The 20,077-nt window shown below is 43.1% G+C and overlaps 1 protein-coding gene across 10 annotated transcripts in view; it reads left to right on the forward strand.

The window, feature by feature from the left end:
• The window catches only part of eps8a (epidermal growth factor receptor pathway substrate 8a), a 74,929-nt gene that overhangs the window by 51,669 nt on the left and 3,183 nt on the right, over positions 1-20,077 (forward strand). For 6 of the 10 annotated variants that reach the window (XM_034296933.1, XM_034296934.1, XM_029125098.2 and 3 more), the window contains 14 exons: positions 5-78; positions 2,138-2,258; positions 3,208-3,296; positions 3,403-3,477; positions 3,721-3,869; positions 4,017-4,200; positions 5,060-5,193; positions 7,868-7,982; positions 8,821-8,961; positions 9,423-9,458; positions 9,743-9,766; positions 10,068-10,317; positions 10,563-10,746; positions 10,946-11,078. In XM_034296933.1, the coding sequence (XP_034152824.1) occupies positions 5-78; positions 2,138-2,258; positions 3,208-3,296; positions 3,403-3,477; positions 3,721-3,869; positions 4,017-4,200; positions 5,060-5,193; positions 7,868-7,982; positions 8,821-8,961; positions 9,423-9,458; positions 9,743-9,766; positions 10,068-10,317; positions 10,563-10,746; positions 10,946-11,078 (1,709 nt within the window). Of the gene's footprint in view, positions 1-4; positions 79-2,137; positions 2,259-3,207; positions 3,297-3,402; positions 3,478-3,720; positions 3,870-4,016; positions 4,201-5,059; positions 5,194-7,867; positions 7,983-8,820; positions 8,962-9,422; positions 9,459-9,742; positions 9,767-10,067; positions 10,318-10,562; positions 10,747-10,945; positions 11,079-18,721; positions 18,970-20,077 lie in introns of those variants that run through there. The other 4 variants (XM_034296940.1, XM_034296941.1, XM_034296939.1 and 1 more) reach the window with 4 other exon arrangements.

Consider the following 20,077-nt stretch of genomic DNA (forward strand, 5'->3'; position numbering starts at 1 on the left):
CCAGATGAAAAACAGCTTCAGTACATGGACCAGGGTCACCCTCCTGACATGATGGCTGCCAGAGTGGACCGAGATGTGGTCTGTCTGTCTGTCTGTCTGTGTGTCATACTTCCTGTTCTGTCTGTCTGTCTGTCTGTCTGTCTGTGTATCATACTCCCTTTATGTCTGTCTGTGTATCATACTTCCTGGTCTGTCTGCCTGTGTATCATACTTCCTGGTCTGTCTGTCTGTCTGTGTATCATACTTCCTGGTCTGTCTGCCTGTGTATCATACTTCCTGGTCTGTCTGTCTGCCTGTGTATCATACTTCCTGGTCTGTCTGCCTGTGTATCATACTTCCTAGTCTGTCTACCTGTGTATTGTCTGCAGAGCCAGTGCTCAAGAATGTCCATTGGATACTGTGTTGGATACTGTATTGCTGAAACTAAAGGATGTAGCAGTCTGTTGTTCCCGGGAATGCCGACATCTGATTGGTTCCTGGAATGATTACTAATACTTAGGTTGACTGTTCTTACTATTGTCTATATCTATTGTCAGCTTATTGGGTGTAGCTGAGAAATTTAAAGGATCTTCTTCTGTCCGCTAATAGAACAGAGCTTTTGTAACAATAAGGAAGTAGACTGCCGTTTAGAAACTCAAGGTCAGACATCTGCTCTGTACTTTGGTTTGTTTGTTACTCTTTAATCCATTTAATTCTCCTTGCCTAGCATGCAGGAGTCAATCATTACAGAGCAAAATACATTTGAAAGTAAATGAAAATCAAGATATAGTACAATAACTCACCCTGCGCTCCAGACTGTCCCCTTCAATACTTCTGCCAATCATGTAAAATGGTAAAGCAAAGGCTGAAGCCAAAGGATCAAACAGTATTAATTCACTCTCATTAACTTTGAGCAGCATCTTCAGTTACTGTAGTACACACAACCCCATGTAGTACACACAACCCCATGTAGTACACACACCCCCCACACACAACCCCATGTAGTACACACAACTCCATGTAGTACACACAACCCCATGTAGTACACACAACCCCCCACACACAACCCCATGTAGTACACACAACCCCCCACACACAACCCCATGTAGTACACACAGCCCCCCCACACACAGCCCCACGTCCTACACACAGCCCCACGTCCTACACACAGCCCCACATACTACACACAACCCCACGTCCTACACACAACCCCACGTCCTACACACAACCCCATGTTGAACACACAACCCCACGTCCTACACACAACCCCACGTCCTACACACAACCCCATGTTGAACACACAACCCCACGTCCTACACACAACCCCATGTTGAACACACAACCCCACGTCTTACACACAGCCCCATGTTGAACACACAACCCCATGTTGAACACATAACCCCACGTCCTACACACAACCCCATGTTGAACACACAACCCCATGTTGAACACACAACCCCATGTTGAACAAACAACCCCATGTTGAACACACAACCCCATGTTGAACACACAACCCCATGTTGAACACACAACCCCATGTTGAACACACAACTCCATGTTGAACACATAACCCCATGTTGAACACATAACCCCATGTTGAACACACAACCCCATGTTGAACACATAACCCCATGTCCTAAACAGTGTTATTCTCCTAAAAAGAAGACCAGAACACCAGCTTGAGTTACAGAGAAAGACAGCCAACCCAACTCTGTCTGAAGGTCCCTGCATTGGCTGCATTTATGTTTTTTCTGATTGATTTTGAGTCCCTATGTGGCTTTGTACCCAAATACCAGCCCGACATGTTAACATGTGGATGAGCTTGAAGATATCCGCTCCCCATTCTAAGGGGCCTAAATAAAGCAGAGACAAGACAGCCGTTAATTGACAACAGGCAACGTTAGTTCTGTCTGCTCAACCCCACAACGGGTCTCTCCTGGGCCCACGAGTCCAAAAGATGATTTCCCTCACAACTTTTTATATTTAGTTTGTATTTTGCTGCTTCTCAACCACTGTTTTATTTTCTGTATTTACTTATTTTTTTATTCATGTTTTATAACCAGTTTTAATACAAACATTTTGCTTTGATCTTTTTTTGTTAAGCACCTTGGAATGGAGTGTATTTTTTAAATAACATTTGATTTGATTTTTCTTCTAGCAAATCCTGAACCACCTTCTGGACGACATTGAGTTTTTCGTGACCAAATTGCAGAAAGCAGCTGAGGCGTTCAATGAGCTCTCCAAGAGGAAGAAAAAGAGCAAAAAGAAGGGACCCGGAGGTGTGTGGTATTGACCTTTCTGACTTTTTCCTGATTTAGATTCTTGTCTGTGACCTCATTATCACTATGGAAATCTAGTACACAGGCTCTTGGAACAGCCATTATATAATGACGTAATTTAAACACCGCCTGCTAAAAATCTGCTGGGTGGAGGCTTGGGTGGGGGCTGGGGTGGTGGGTGGGTGCTGGGGTGGGGGCTGGGGTTGCTGGGTGGAGGCTGCGGAGTGGAGTTTAGCAACCGCAAGACAACCAGCAGAGTAACAGACAGTGAGTACCCTGGCTGATTTAAATAGACCACCATATTCGATTAGGAATCTTCAGACTGTGGTAGGAGAGATCAAGACGTCAGCTGATGCTTGGCTGAGCCAATGACCACTCAGGTTCCTGGGCTGAACTCACTGCACCCATGAAGTGACAAGTAGTTGTTACTGTGATAACAGGAAGTGACACTTCGTCATTGTAGTGATAATAACAAGACGTGACAGACACTTGTTACAGTGATAATAAAAGGAAGCGACAAGTAATCATTGTTGTGATGATAACAGGACGTGACATTTAGTCATAGTGAAAATAACAGGAAGGGACAGGTTGTCATTATTGTGATTATAACAGGATGTAATAGATATTCAATATAGTGATAGTAACAGGAAGGGACAGGTTGTCATCATTGTGATTATAACAGGATGTAATAGATATTCAATATAGTGATAGTAACAGGAAGGGACAGGTTGTCATCATTGTGATTATAACAGGATGTAACAGATATTCATTATAGTGATAGTAACAGGAAGGGACATATAGGTAGATGAAGTGACAAGTAGTTGTTCTGGTGGTAGAGGAAGTGACAAGTAGTCGTTATAGTGATTGAGGAAGTAAGATGTATTGTTTTTTAATTGTCATTTGTCCACTAGTGGGAGTTCTTACCTGTCATTTGTCTCCTGTCCACTAGAGGGAGTACTGACACTGAGAGCAAAGCCTCCCACTCAAGAGCAGTTTGTTGACTGTTTCCAAAAGTTCAAATATGCCTTCAACCTTCTGGTAAGACAAACCAAACAATGTAAGGAAAAGACAAGTAAATTGTAACATTGTTTGATTCAAAACAAGAGTGTGTTTGTGTGTGTGTGTGTGTGTTGTTTCTCTCCAGGGAAAGTTGAAGCCCCACATCCAGAACCCCAGCGCTGACGATCTTGTCCACTTCCTGTTCACACCCCTCAGAATGGTGAGACACTCCTCTTCTTAATCATGTCAAGTACTGCTAAACTGGATCCACCCCACTTCCCCACAGTTAACCTTCAGGTGATCCAGACATCAGGTGGGACTGAGCTAGCTAACAGTGAAGGGGTTAGTGTGAGGATTTAACCTCTGCTTTTGTCCTTCAGGTGATCCAGACATCAGGTGGGACTGAGCTAGCTAACAGTGAAGGGGTTAGTGTGAGGATTTAACCTCTGCTTTTGTCCTTCAGGTGATCCAGACATCAGGTGGGACTGAGCTAGCTAAGAGTGTAGTGGTGCCCCTGCTGACCCAAGAGGCCATAGACTTCCTGCACGCTGCTGGGACAGCGGATGAGAGGCACCTGTGGGTGACCCTGGGAGACGGCTGGACCAAGTGCAGGTAGAGGGTCCGGGCTCATGTGGAATTAGTCTGGGGGTTCATGGGGTGATGAAGTTTACGTGTTGATGCCGGTCTTAACCTGAGGTTTCTTACTCCGCTTCTCTAGTTGTAGTTGTTAACTGACTAATGGAGTCTCTCTTCCTCCAGGTTAGAGTGGCCTAAGGATCACTACTTCCCTCCTTGTACGCTGCAGTTCCGTGACGGTTGGGAACCGCCCAGTCTGCCGGTTATCCCCCAATCACGTGAGGCTGAGCTAAGTCAGCTGACCCAGGCGCTCACCCACTCTGAGATCCAAAGGCAGGAGGAGTTGGCGCACAGGCTGGCTACTGAGGTACCCACTATCAACCCAAACCCCTTCACCATAACTCAGTGGTTATTAAAGGATTAAATTGTTACCCCCTTTTTTCGAATGGTATTTTTATATTGTAATGTATACAAAGACCAACACCCATCAGCTTCTGGTTTTAATCTTTTTTGAAAATAGATTAATGAATACTTAAATGTAAAAAAGTTATTACAATTGTACACCTTATTTGTATATTGTCAATACCAATACACGAAAACCCTTCACCCTTGACTCCAAACCCTACGCCCTAACTCCCGATAGAGATATACTCAATCCCTCCACCAATGGGTCCTTTGTCAATTTTCACAGGTCCTTTGTCAGTTAAAAAAGGTCCTTTGTCAGTTACCAAAGGTCCCTTTGTCAGTTACCAAAGGTCCCTTTGTCAGTTACCACAGGTCCATTGTCAGTTACCACAGGTCCATTGTCAGTTATTACAGGTCCATTGTCAGTTATTACAGGTCCATTGCCAGTTATTACAGGTCCATTGCCAGTTACCACAGGTCCATTGTCAGTTACCACAGGTCCATTGCCAGTTACCACAGGTCCATTGCCAGTTACCACAGGTCCATTGCCAGTTACCACAGGTCCATTGCCAGTTACCACAGGTCCATTGCCAGTTACCACAGGTCCATTGCCAGTTACCACAGGTCCATTGCCAGTTACCACAGGTCCATTGCCAGTTACCACAGGTCCATTGTCTGTTACCACAGGTCAACTGTCAGTTACCACAGGTCCATTGTCAGTTACCACAGGTCCATTGCCAGTTACCACAGGTCCATTGTCAGTTACCACAGGTCCATTGTTAATGTAGAACAAATGAGAAATGACTGGCTCTGTCTTGCAGCATGCATCGGTGCAGGACTTCCCATCGTCAGAAGGGTATGCATTCAACAACACAGCCTACAAGCGCATGCACCTCCTGGACCAGGACAAGGCTGTTCAGGCTTTCAAAGAGGCCGTCTCACGACATGTAGACCGGTAACAGTGAGAAGCACCTCAGTCACTTGACTGGAGCCAACACCCTGGAGAACTGGCCACACATCACTGTCTCTAAAACTAAACTCAAACTCTCTTCTCCTGAACTGCAGGAACTGTGATGTTACTAGATTGTAGGGATAGAGGAAAAAATCGATAGTGATATATCGCAAAATAATTTTAGCCAATATAAAAATGTATTCTTAAATCCAATTTTATGTCATTGTTAGTAAATTTTTTTGTTATGCACTAGACCGTATGAGCTTACTTGTCTAGAAGATCCATCTGGCATGACAAAGGATGTGTATTTAGTTAAAACCTCATCCAACTACACATCATGTGGTCGGAATATTAACATTCTAGTTAGTCTCCTGCTTTCAGACAGACACTTTTAGGGAGATGGGAAACCTCACTGAAATCAAATTAACCCACAACGGTTTTGTTAACTGTATATTGTCAATTGGCTGCACAGTGCATTGTGGTTAACATTTGCTTAGCAACCATGTGACACAGCACAACAACCTGATCGTGATTGGTTGACAGTCTTCTGGGCAACCTAACCCTATGGGACATTTATATCTTGGTGAAACTAAATTGATGGTATATTTATTTTAAGCAATACAACTGTGTAACTTCCACATGCCAATATCATCAAAAAGTTGATTTATTTCAGTAATTCCATTCAAAAAGTGAACCTTTTATATTATATTCATTCATTACACACAGACTGATATATTTCAAATGTTTATTTCTTTTAATTGTGATGATTATAACTGACAACTAATGAAAATCCCAAATTCAGGATCTCAGAAAATTTGAATATTACTTAAAACCAATACAAAGAAAATATTTTTAGAAATGTTGGCCAACTGAAAAGTATGAACATGAAAAGTATGAGCATGTACAGCACTCAGTACTTAGTTGGGGCTCCTTTTGCCTCAATTACTGCAGCAATGCAGTGTGGCATGGAGTCGATCAGTCTGTGGCACTGCTCAGGTTTTATGAGAGCCCAGGTTGCTCTGATAGTGGCCTTCAGCTCTTCTGCATTGTTGGGTCTGGTGTATCGCATCTTCCTCCAGACTCTGGGACCTTGATTTCCAAAGGAAATGCACATTTTACTTTCATCAGAGAACATAACTCAGCAGCAGTCCAGTCCTTTTTGTCTTTAGCCCAGATGAGACGCTTCTGACGCTGTGTCTTGTTCAAGAGTGGCTTGACACAAGGAATGCGACAGCTGAAACCCATGTCTTGCATACGTCTGTGCGTGGTGGTTCTTGAAGCACTGACTCCAGCTGCAGTCCACTCTTTGTGAAACATTTTTTAATGGGTTTTGTTTCACAATCCTCTCCAGGGTGCGGTTATCCCTATTGCTTGTACACTTTTTTCTACCACATCTTTTCCTTCCCTTCGCCTCTCTATTAATGTGCTTGGACACAGAGCTCTGTGAACAGCCAGCCTCTTTAGCTATGACCTTTTGTGTCTTGCCCTCCTTGTGCAAGGTGTCAATGGTCGTCTTTTGGACAGCTGTCAAGTCAGCAGTCTTCCCCATGATTGTTTTGCCTACAGAACTATACTGAGAGACCATTTAAAGGCCTTTGCAGGTGTTTTGGGTTAATTAGCTAGTGTGGCAACAGGTTTTTTGTGGCACCTTTATATTAAAATTTTTGAGATACTGAATTTAGGGTTTTCATTAGTTGTCAGTTATAATAATCAAAATTAAAAGAAATAAACACTTATATCAGTCTGTGTGGAATAAATGTATACATTATACAAGTTTCCCTTTTTGAATGGAGTTACTTAAAATCAATAAATTTTTTGATGATATTCTAATATTATGACCAGCACCTGTATACACATTCATATGAATGTCTTATTGGGTGGGTAACATTCCAGTAATGTTTTAAGCAAATTATTGACATGGGTTTATAGTTAGTATTTAATGTTTTTGGATACATATGATATCAGCTCCCAACTAAAGTGATAATGTTGTATGGCGAGGTCCTTTGCAATACCAGACCTACAGTATGAGACAGATGACTTTAGGGTGTTCAATGGTGTCTTATTTGACCAACTTTCATTCCTGATTTATGTTGGTCCTCTAAGCGCTGATCCTTTAACACTGCATCTCTTTAGTCTTGTTCTGTCAGTGATTATTCTCTATTTTACTGACTACAACTGAACCTGATCCACAGTTCTCTTCTGTTTCATACTCTGGTTCTGATCCACAGTCCTCTTCTGTTTCATACTCTGGTTCTGATCCACAGTCCTTTTCTGTTTCATACTCTGGTTCTGATCCACAGTCCTTTTCTGTTTCATACTCTGGTTCTGATCCACAGTCCTCTTCTGTTTCATACTCTGGTTCTGATCCACAGTCTTCTTCATACCTTCATTGTTTTCCCCCTCATGGGATACAGACTAGTCCTCAGACGATTTATCAATACATTTTCTCTCTAACCTCTAATGTTGAAGTGAGGCCACTTCTCCTTGGCTGGGACCGTCAGTAGCTGTAGGAGGTGTCAGTAATTTGTCATTAGCCGTGTCTGTGGTCCATGTTTGGTTTCTGTAAGTTTGGCTTTCCTTCTCACAGTTAAATGTCCGACAGCATGTAGTTTTAGTTTGACTTGTTTTAAATCCCAACTGTTGTAGAATGAATGTTGTGGTTTTGGTCCCGGATCAGGAATTACGAAGCCCATGGCGGACGAGGGCAGCCAAAACTGTTTGCCAAATCCAAGTATGACTTTGTGGCCAGGAACAACACCGAGCTGTCAGTGGTGAAGGAGGAGCTGGTCGAGGTAAGGAATGGGTTAACGTCCCTGGAGGCCAACCCTAACCCCCGAACCCTAACCCCGGAACCCTAACACCGGAACCCTAACCCCCGAACCCTAACCCCCGAACCCCGGAACCCTAACCCCCGAACCCCGGAACCCTAACCCCCGAACCCTAACCCATGTGTCTGTTTACCCGTAATGACTTGGCTTCAACAATACTGTATGTCTCAGTTTATAGAGGTTTATAGAGGGCGCATTAGAGCCAACAGGTGCTAGCAACCAGCCCTCTGAAATACACTGGCATCTGTGATTTGCTATTTTAGTTATTGTAGGTTTTGTGGGTATTGTGAGTATTGTAGTTATTGTAGATGTTTTGGGTATTGTGGGTAGTTTAGATATTGTGGGTTTTGTAGGTATTGTGGGAATTGTTAGTATTGTGGGTATTGTAGTTAATGTAGGTACTGTGGGTATTGTAGTTAATGTAGGTAATGTGGGTATTCTAGGTATTATGGGTATTGTAGTTAATGTAAGTACTGTGGGTAGTTTAGGTATTATGGGTATTTTAGTTAATGTAGATACTGTGGGTATTGTAGGTGTTGTGGGTATTGTAGTTAATGTAGGTAATTTGGGTAGTTTATGTATTATGGGTATTGTAGTTAGTGTAGGTACTGTAGGTGTTGTAGGTATTGTGGGAGTTGTAGTTATTGTACATTTTGCGTGTATTCAGGTGCGCAGGCATTTATCACTTCTGTCATAGTGGAGTGCAGAACAAATGCCACTGGATTGATTGAAGGCAAATTACACCCTGGGCATCCCTCCATTGCAACAATGGCAGAAACAAACCAATCACAACACTCCCCAGGTGCTGGATGACAGGAAGCAGTGGTGGAAGGTTCGTAATGGTGCCGGGGCATCTGGGTATGTGCCAAACAACATCCTGGAGGTCACCAAGGCTGTGGACGTCACTGGGCGGGGGGAGCCGATATACAGTCATACCATACAGGTACTTCTGCTCTCCATGTTTCATCTTTCCATATCCTTTATATAACTGACTGTATAGAATGAACATACCCTCTGTATAATTAATAAGTCATGAGGGGGTGTAATATTTGGCCAATATGACACAGCTAAGAGCTGTTCTTAGGTACAACACATTGTGTTGTCTGTCTCTATTGAACCATGTTCGCTGTCCGTCTGTCTCCATTAAACCATGTTCCCTTCCTGTCTGTCTGACACTCTATTCAACCATGTTCCCTTCCTGTCTGTCTGACACTCTATTAAACCATGTTCCCTTCCTGTCTGTCTGACACTCTATTCAACCATGTTCTCTGTCTGTCTGTCTCCATTAAACCATGTTCTCTATCTGTCTGTCTCCATTAAACCATGTTCTCGGTCTGACTGTCTCCATTAAACCATGTTCCTTGTCTCTGTCTCCATTCTTTCGCATCCCTCTGTCTCATAAAGCTAATGATGCCAAAGAAGGAGTTTGAGTTGTTCAAGGTAGGGTTGATTGGACCAGAGCCTTATGACATCTACTGTTGATGGCTCTGAAAGACTGTGCTGAGTGGTCCTGGTGTGTAAGAGTGGCTTGATTCCCTTCCAGATCAAATCTCCTCCAGAATCCCTACCTGTACATTCTCTCTGTTTAGCGTTCTTATGTATTTAATTAATTTCTATGGATTTGCTGTGAATTTAAAGTTTGCTGTCTCAGTCTTTGTGGTGCAATAAGCAAACAACAGCACATCACTTTCACCTCAATTCTTTTTTTCCTTCTCCTCATGCAGCAACTACTGGGAGAATTGAATGAGGTAATTATGCAACATCTGATAAACATTAGTGGAGTGTTTTGGTGATGTTTGAGAATGGGATCAGTAAGGTTAGTATAGTCAGACTAAAGGTCAAGATTACAGTCCAGGGTTAAGGTCAGTTTTCAGGCCATCTATCTGCATAATCACTTTGTGACAACTGCGGATGTAAAAACTTTATTTTAAAATACATTTCATTAATTTCAGGAGGGATAGTACAGATTGGGTTGGGGTCAGGTGTCAAGTTAGGGTCAGGGGTCATGTAGGTTTCTAGTCATCATTACTGTCTCTTCTGTCCATTCAGAAACAGCGGACGGACTACGTCCCTAAACCCATGGCAACTCCCGTGCCCCCAGCCCCTAGCCCCCCCCCAGCCCCCACCCCGGCACCCACCAGGCTCCCCACCCCTCCACTTCCTCCTCCCGCCGACCCTCCTTATCCCCCACTGAGCGCCGCGAGCCGTCGGAGCAGCAACACCAGCAGTGAGACAGGCAGCCTCCCAGGAGGTGTCCCCATGAGAGATCACCCCAACCAGAAACCTCTGCTTGTTAACAGTAAGGACTCACGGATCTGTCATTAGTGGATGGAATAAGATTTACTTCATTGCTCTTCGAATATGAAATTGAAAGGAATGTCCATATTTTTATGACCAGTCATTAACCAATGAATGTCTAGGATTCCTTTTGCAGGTGTCTCTCTTCCTGCTGTACCATTATATTTACTTCCTGGTAGCTGATTTGTCTTCTGCTGTAGTATTTCCTTCTTTGTGGCTGATTTCTCCTCTACCGTAAAACTGCAGGGAGGAAGTCCAACATGGAGGAGGTTCAGGATGAGTTGATGCACCGCCTGACATTGGGTCGCAGTGCCAACAAGAAGTTTGCTGTTCCTCCTCGCAGCACCTCCCTCCCATCCGTCAACATCACATACGACTCCTCACCTGACGAGGTCAAGGCCTGGCTGGAGCTCAAAGGATTCAGCTCTGTGTATGTAGGCGCGGCAGGGTAGCCTAGTGGTCAAGAGCAAATAAACGAAAAGTTACTGGTTCTAATCCCAGAGCTGATAAGGTGAAAAACCTGGTAGCTCTGTCCTTAAGCAGAACACTAATCAGATCATTACTGTAAATAAGAATGTGTTCTTAGTATACTTACCTGCTATATTACTGATAGCCATCTCATATCATAGGACCATCACTAGTCTAGGTGTTCTGACTGGAGCCCAGCTGTTCTCCCTGAATAAAGAGGAGTTGAAGACTGTGTGTCCAGAAGACGGAGCCAGGGTCTTCAGTCAGGTGACAGTCCAGAAGGCTGCTCTGGAGGTGGGTTTTTGTTGCGAACGCTGTTAGCTAGCTGAAACAGTGCTGGCGAACGCTGTTAGCTAGCTGAAACAGTGCTGGCTAACGCTGTTAGCTAGCTGAAACAGTGCTGGCTAACGCTGCTAGCTAGCTGAAACAGTGCTGGCTAACGCTGCTAGCTAGCTGGAACAGAGATGTCTAATGCAGCTAGCTAGCTGACAAACTGTTCTAGGTTAGTGCTAAAAGGAGCATACTCAACTCGTGTTTATTCTAGTTTTGTGATGTCGAGTTACAAGTGATAAATGTTTTCAGTATTTGCTATCAACAACATTAAGTTACCAATAGCCAAAACTTAATAAATATTATAAATTCTGCAAATGCTCACCTTATGTAGCAGAGGAAAAAGTGTATGTTGAATATTTGTGTGGTTACGCACCCCATCTTTTGGCTTTATATGTTTAGAGCTGGATTAAATGTCCTGCAGTGTGTACAGCGCTAGGTGAAATGTCCTGCAATCAATCAATCATACATACATGCATACATCTTCTTCCGCTTCATCCGGGGTCGGGTCGCGAGGGCAGTAGTCTAAGCAGAGATGCCCAGACTTCCCTCTCCCCAGACACTTCCCCCAGCTCTTCCGGGGGGACACCGAGGCGTTCCCAGGCAAGCCAGGAGACCCTCCAGCGTGTCCTAGGTCTTCCCCGGGGATCTCCTCCAATCAAATTTATTTATAAAGCCCTTTTTACAACAGCAGTTGTCACAAAGTGCTTTACAGAGACACCCGGCCTTAAACCACAAGGAGCAAACAACAGTAGTGTTGGATTTCAGTGGCTAGGAAAAACTCCCTAAGAAGGCCGAATTTTAGGAAGAAACCTAGAGAGGACCCAGGCTCAGAAGGGTGACCGGTCCTCTTCTGGCTGTGCCGGGTGAGATATTAAGAGTCCAATTGGAATAATAAATAAATGTATCTTGGCTAAATCCAGAGTCTATTTGATTCTAGACTAGGTCAAAAGTATGACCAGGTGGACAAGGACAGGGACAGCAACGGGCCCCCCAAACCAGGTACTCAACAGGTTCTGCTTCGTAAATTTAAAACTGGAGGAGACTGAGAAAAGTTAGAAAGTGCATTCCTCATATCCCCCAGCACAATAATATAGCAGCGTAACACCTTGGAACTGAGACAGGGGGGTCCGGCGACACTGTGGCCCTACCCGGGGGAGGCCCCGGACAGGGCCCAACAGGCAGGAAATCAATCCACCCACATTGCCAGGCATCAACCAAAGGGACACCCACCAACCACAACCCCCCTGAATGAGGGCAGAGTATTGCCAGCAGCACTAGTGCGCAACAGAGAGTCAACAACAACCCAGTGACTCTTCCCCCAAAAGGCATTGGAGGGAGGGCATCCCAGTGGCGACGAGAGCCCACCTGGCAAGACAGCAAGGGTGGACAGTATCAAGCCTACTGGTCACCTTCACGCCCCCGGGCCAGGCTACACCTAATTATAAACCATGCTGTAGAGATGAGTTTTTAGTAGACTCTTGAAAGTTTGCACTGAGTTTGCATTTCTAACCTTATTTGGCAGATCATTCCACAGTAGTGGAGCTCTATGAGAAAAGGCCCTGCCGCCAGCTGTTTGTTTAGAAATTCTAGGTACAATTAAAAGGCCTGCATCTTGCGATCGTAGGTTACGTGTAGGTATGAATGGCTGGATCATTTCAGCAAGGTAAGTAGGAGCAAGTCCATGTATTGATTTATAGGTTAACAGTAAAACCTTAAAATCAGCCCTAACCCTAACAGGCAGCCAGTGTAAGGACGCTAGGACAGGAGTAATGTGTTCACATTTTTTTGTTCTAGTTAGGATTTTAGCAGCCGTGTGCAGCACTAATTGAAGTTTATTTATTAATTTGTCAACCAGAGAGAAGAGCATTGCAGTAATCTAGTCTAGAAGTAACGAAAGCATGGATTCATTTTTCTGCATCAGTTTTGTTATAGAAAGTTTCTAATTTTTGCAATGTTTCGAAGATGAAAATAAGCAACTCTTGTGACATATTTTATATGTTCTTCAAAGGAGAGGTCAGGGTCAAGGGTAACTCCAAGGTTTTTTACAGTTTTTTGGGATACGACCATGCAGCCGTCGAGGTTCACAGTGAGATCTGCTAACAACGCTCTTTGTTTCTTGGGTCCTAAAACGAGCATTTCTGTTTTTCTTGAGTTTAAGAGCAAGAAATTCTCTGTCATCCACTTCCTAATATCTAAAACGCATGCTTCCAAAGTAGCTAATTTAGGGGCTTCTCCATGCTTCATTGAAATATAACTGTGTGTCATCAGCGTAATAGTGAAAGTTTACATTGTGATTTCGGATTACATCGCCCAGAGGGAGCATATATAGTGAGAACAATAATGGGCCCAGAACCGAGCCTTGAGGAACACCAAAGCATACCTTTGACTTGTCAGAGGATATGCCATCCACACTAACAAACTGATATCTTTCAGATAAATAAGATTTAAATCAGGCTAGAACATGTCCACATAGCCCAATATGGGTTTCCAGTCTCTCTAAGAGAAGGGAGTGATCAATAGTGTCAATAGCAGCACTAAGATCAAGAAGCAACAGGATGCGGAACCTTTGTCTGAAGGCCATTAGAAGGTCATTTGTTACCTTCACGAGTGCAGTCTCAGTACTATGATGGGATATGAAACCGGACTGGAGTATTTCATAAATGTTCTTTTTCTTTAGGAAGGCATTCAGTTGTTGGGAAACACATTTTTCTAAGATTTTTGAGAGTAACGGGAGGTTCGATATTGGCCTATAATTGTTTAATATGTCGTGATCCAGATTAGATTTTCTTAGAAGAGGCTTAATTTCCGCTATTTTTAGTGAGTTTGGTACACATCCGGAGGAAAGGGAGCAATTTATTATGTTTAGGATTGGCTGACCTAGCACAGGAAATAGCTCCTTAAGTAATTCTGTTGGAATTGGGTCTTGCTGAGAGTTTGTGGGTTTAGAACTCAATTTTCTGGAGGCTTGCTTAAGTGCTCTAGTATTGTCTGTGTACCAGGGAGCAAGTTTCTTGTAGCGTATTTCTTTTGTTTTTAGTATTGCAACTGTGTCTAATGTATTTCGCAGTGTTGAGTTTAGATCCTCGATTTGATCATTTACAGATTTATTTACTCTGTCATTAATGAGCGAACTTATATAGCGAATTTATTTGTAGTCCAAGAATTCATAGTACGGCTTTTGAAACTCATTGTTTGCGGAGCAAGTGGATTTCTTGTTTTAACGGTAAATGTAATAAGACAGTGATCTGATAATCCAGGATTTTGGGGGGAAATTATTAGATCTACAATATCTATTTCTCGTGACAGGACTAAATCTAAGGTGTGATTGTGGCAATGTGTTGGACCTGAGACATGTTGGATAAAACCCATTGAGTCAATTGTGGCTTCAAAGACTTTTTGAAGAGGATCATTGGACTTTTCCATATGAATATGGAAATCGCCAAAAATGTGAATACTATCTGCCATGACTACAAGGTTAGACAAGAATTCTGGAGGAGAGGCCTCATTTAAGGCAGTGAATTCATTAGGCTTTAGCCACGTTTCACATAAACCAATAACATCTAGTTTATGATCAGCGATTAATTCATTTACTGTAACTGCCTTTGGAGCAAGGGATCTATCATTTAGGAGTCCCTTTTTGAGATGCGAGGTGATACAGTCATTTTTATTTGTATTTGTGACCAAGGTGGAGGAAGGCTTTATCTTAATAAGGTTGTTTTTGTTAGCACTACCTTGTTTAACTTTTCTCAGCCTGGAACGAGTCACAGTGGCAATAGGTAAAGCTGTACTAACTACTCTGGCTATGCTATCGACAGACTCCACTATGCTAACAGGCTGGCTAACAGCCTGCAGCCTGACCTGCACCCTATCTCATGTTAAGGCTATAGGAGTGAGACTCCTGTCAATGTTCCTAGATGGAGTCCGTCGCTCCTCAGCAGATCAGGTTATCTACAAACTCTACCTCCTGCGACGGGCAGAACTCCGTTTTCAGCCAGCGACTGAGTTGCGCAAGTCTGCTGTAGAGCTCGTCACCACCCCTAGCTGGGAGGGGGCCAGAGACAGTTACTCAATGCCGACACATCTTTCTAGCTAATTTACACGCTGATGCTATGTTCTGCTTCGTAACCTCTGACTGTTTCATCCTAACGTTGTTGGTGCCAACGTGAATAACAATATCTCTGTACTCTCTATACTTGCCAGTTTTAGACTTCGCTACCTCCAGCCCCAGATTTGCGGCTACGTCGGTGGCTCTGCCCCCCGGTAAACAGTGTACGATTGCCGGCGGATTCCTTAGTCTAATACTGCGTGTAATGGAATCGCCGATGACTGAAGTTTCAAGTTTTTTAAGGCCACCGGTAGAAAATGCCTGTAGATCATTCCCCTCCGAAGACGGCTCGGGCCTTGACTCCGACTCCAGTGGGGAACACTGAAATGTCCTGCAGGGTGTTCAGCGCTGGGTGAAATGTCCTGCAGGGTTTACAGAGCTGGGTGAAATGTCCTGCAGGGTGTTCAGAGCTGGGTGAAATGTCCTGCAGGGTGTTCAGAGCTGGGTGAAATGTCCTGCAGGGTGTTCAGAGCTGGGTGAAATGTCCCACATGGGCTCCTGTTCAGGGGAGAGACAAATAAAGTGCTGCTTATATACAGTATCTCACAAAAGTGAGTACACCCCTCACATTTTTGTAAATATTTGACTATATTTTTTCATGTGACCACACTGAAGAAATGACACTTTGCTACAATGTAAAGTAGTGAGTGTACAGCTTGTATAACAGTATACATTTTCTGTCCCCTCAAAATAACACAACACACAGCGATTAATGTCTAAACCGCTGGCAAATAAAGTGAGTACACCCCTAAGTGAAAATGTCCAAATTGGGCCCAATTTTCCCTCCCCGGTGTCATGTGACTCATTAGTGTTACAAGGTCTCAGGTGTGAATGGGGAGCAGGTGTGTTAAATTTGGTGTCATCGCTCTCACACTCCCTCATACTGGTTACTGGAAGTTGAACATGGCACATCATGGCAAAGAACTCTCTGAAGATCTGAAAAAATTAATTGTTGCCCTACATAAAGAAGGCTAGGCTATAAGAAGATTGCCAAGACCCTGAAACTGAGCTGCAGCACGGTGGCCAAGACCATACAGTGGTTTAACAGGACAGGTTCCACTCAGAACAGGCCTCGCCATGGTCGACCAAAGAAGTTGAGTGCACGTGCTCAGTGTCATATCCAGAGATTGTCTTTGGGAAATAGACATATGAGTGCTGCCAGCATTACTGCAGAGGTTGAAGGGGTGGGAGATCAGCCTGTCAGTGCTCAGACCATACGCCGCACACTGCATCAAATTGGTCTGCATGGCTGTCGTCCCAGAAGGAAGCCTATTCTAAAGATGATGCACAAGAAAGCCTGCAAACAGTTTGCTTAAGACAAGCAGAATAGAAACATGGATTACTGGAATCATGTCCTGTGGTTATTTTGAGGGGACAGCAAATGTACACTGTTAAACAAGCTGTACACTCACTAATTTACATTGTAGCAAAGTGTCATTTCTTCAGTGTTGTCTATAGCAGGTAAATACTCAAATATTTACAAAAATGTGAGGGGTGTACTCACTTTTGTGAGTTACTGTAGTTGAAGTCTAATTAATAAAGTTTAGTACTTAAACAGATGCTCTTATATGGAATGTCTTACCTTCATCTTTAAATGGACAGGTGGGACAACCACACAACCCAGTATTTGTAACTACATTTTACTCAGTGAAGTAGTAATCAGCGAAGTCGTGATAGAAGGAAAAAACAGGTCTTGTGGAGTCTTAGGCAGGGGTCTCCACCCTTTTCCGTCATGCAATCTTCTTTAAAGAAAACTAAGCAAGCCTAGTTGGGCCGGGCTGTGTGTAGAAGTGACTGTGGTGAACGAGGGAGCGGGTTTGAAGTGTAGCTATTAATGGGCCAATGCCAACCTTGTTGGGAGAAGTGACCAATACTCTGTATCAAATTAAATAAGAGACTGATTAATGTAGACGGTTAGTTAATAGTTGCACAGTACCTATAATGGAAACAATTAATATCAACTAGTTATTTAAAATATTCGTAATGATTTGGTTTCAGGTAACTATATTCCCTCGTTCTATAAAAACTTAAAAATTGCCAGTAGAGGAACAGAAACGAAAAGACCAATTGTCTGTATAGAACTCAAAGAACATGGTGGTGCGAAAAATATGTATACTGCTTGTTTGTCAGATGTTTGCGATTTTTGAAGAATTTCGCAATTTTCAAGATATTTTTTTTTCAAGTTCTGTCAAGCACATTAGTTGGGAGAGACCAATGTTTCGTTGCCCTCACTCTAAACTGCCGTTCCTGAGAGACACACAGTCAGACACTTGCGATTTATGATGTTAGACATGTCGGTTACTGTAGACGTCGCCCATCACAACATAACCATTAACTCCACTCAGTCCGGCAAAAAGGCTGAACTCACAGTGTGTGTAGAGACTGCTGCTCTGACCACTAAGCCACGCAGTAGCATAGAGTGGTGTTACGCCCTCATTTTCTGTACACAACTCTAAAAACATGATGTAAATGAGTTGTTTAAATAGAGTTGTCATTCCACTGTCAACAGACCTTTTTTGTCAGATAGCAGCTAGTCATTTTGCTCTGGACCAGTAGAGAAAAGAACTGTCAGCCTGCAGGAAAGGAGAGGGAGAGTTAACAAGGACAGAAAATATACATATAGCTACAAAATAAGCTACAAAAGTACAAAATTAGATCTAAATATAGACAATAAGAATAATATTAAACCTTGGTAACATATTCCAGTAAAAGATTGGGCTGGAACCTTCCTAGAAAAATACTTTGGTTTGGGATAGGGATTAGCATAACATTGGGGATATGGTTCTGCTGCTGATACAATGACAGTGGCATGATAGCATCAAATAAGAAATGAGGGAAGACAGTGATGATCCAATAGCAGCTGACAGTGAGGCCTTGTAACTACAGGTACAAATTGCTGTATCATAATAACAAGCGTTAGGATGCAAGATTTAACTTGCTAAAACTATTCGGTGAATGTGAGTGAAAGATAAGCTCCGCCTCTGATTCAGTGGGGTATAAATATAAGGTGACACATGCACTATCCTAAACTCAAGATTGTAAAAGTAGAACAAGAATGAGCATGAGTTGAGTATGCTCAGTTAGGCTTACAGCTTTTACAGTAGCAATCTTGCCCCTGGCAATTTTACCTAAATGAAAGGCAGCTAAATGGTGAGCTTTCTGTTAAGCATATGTCAGTATTTGAAATTATTTCATTCAGTATGTTAAGGTGCTCATTCTTTAGGAGATCTGTTGACATTCCACCACCTCTTCCAGTGTGGTTCATGTTGTCGGGACGGTAACTTTCCCTTGTTTTAATTGGTCTACCACTGATTGTTATTGTGTTTGATGTAGTCATATAACCCTGACAATGTATTCTAGAAGGCCCAAATGTTATGTAAAAAGGTAGAACATTATGTGGTCTCACTTGAGGGTGCAGTGGGTTTTCTGTCTTTAGGGTTATTTCACTTTAAGCTCTGGCAAGGTGTGGTTTCTGTGTGGTCTGTCTATTCTCCTGCAGGTCTTCTTCTGACCCTGCAGTCTTCTGACTAAATGCACTAAGGTACTGTTGTAGTGGGTATAGCTCTAGGCTCCACTGTTGGCCAGCCTTCATTTAGTCACTGCTTCAACTTTTACACAGACCTGTTGAAAATGTTACTGTAGGTCAGGACCTTAACACACCTGTTATACACACCCAACTGTATGTTAGACACCACTTAAACAGACACAATGGGTTCTAGCATCTTGATGAAACTGCACTTCACTGTTTTATCCATCCTCTGTTCTGGACACCTAAATAATCAAACATCTCACTACTGACAGACACAGTGGGTTCTAGCATCCTGATGAAACTGCACTTCACGGTTAAACATGGACAATCCAGTGGTATCAGATACACATCTTGTATCATACATTTTCTGGAGCTGAAGCTGGCCAACAGATGGGTGCCCAAAATAATCTACAGTAGATCCCTTGTAGATAACTGTGTAACACTTTATTTGAAGGGGTGTTCATAAGAGTGACATGACATTGTCATGATACTGTAATAGCCATGATATGACACATGTAAGAATCATTATGAACATTTATGAATGTTGTCATTGGGTGTCATTCGGTTGATTATGTAATTTTATGTCAAGTTGTCATATCAAAGACATTGGCAGGTTATGTTGTCTCAGTTAATGTCAAGTTGTCATAACAAAGACATCCCAAACAATGTCAACCTTGCATAAAAAATGACATAATCAACCGAATGACACCTAATGACAACATTCATAAACGTTCAAAATGATTCCTTCATGTGTCATGTCATGGTTATGACAGTATCATGACAGTGTCACTCTTATGCACGCCCCTTCAAATAAAGTGTTACCTAACCCTCATGGTTTGAGTGACCATAAGCCCAACCACCAAACCCTGGTGTGTCCCTGTCTGGATTTGTTCTCATCCTCAGTTCTCACCATCTAGCAGCTTGGCCTCAACCTCTCTAGATGTAGAAACTGTCTTAAAACCACTCCACATGACATCATCATGTTCACCCCTACTGACATATTACCCCCTTCTGACACATTACCCCTTCACATACATTACCCCTACAGATACATTACCTCTACCGACATGTTACCCCTACAGATACATTACCCCCTACTGACACTTTACTCCTACAGACAAGTTACTCCTGACAGGTTACCCCTAATGACCTGTTACCCCTAATGACACGTCATCTTGGTTATGTCATCCTACATCACCCCTGCTGACCCACCGTATAGATTTTAAGTCTGCTCTCTTCACCCCCTGCATTAGATGTGTGTCAGTCTTTTGGGAGATGGCTACCCTACACATTTAAACTATAAGGCACATCAGTGGATCCCTTGCC

The sequence above is a fragment of the Esox lucius genome, chromosome 14 (assembly GCF_011004845.1).
Source record: "Esox lucius isolate fEsoLuc1 chromosome 14, fEsoLuc1.pri, whole genome shotgun sequence".
NCBI classification, from domain to species: Eukaryota; Metazoa; Chordata; class Actinopteri; order Esociformes; family Esocidae; genus Esox; species Esox lucius.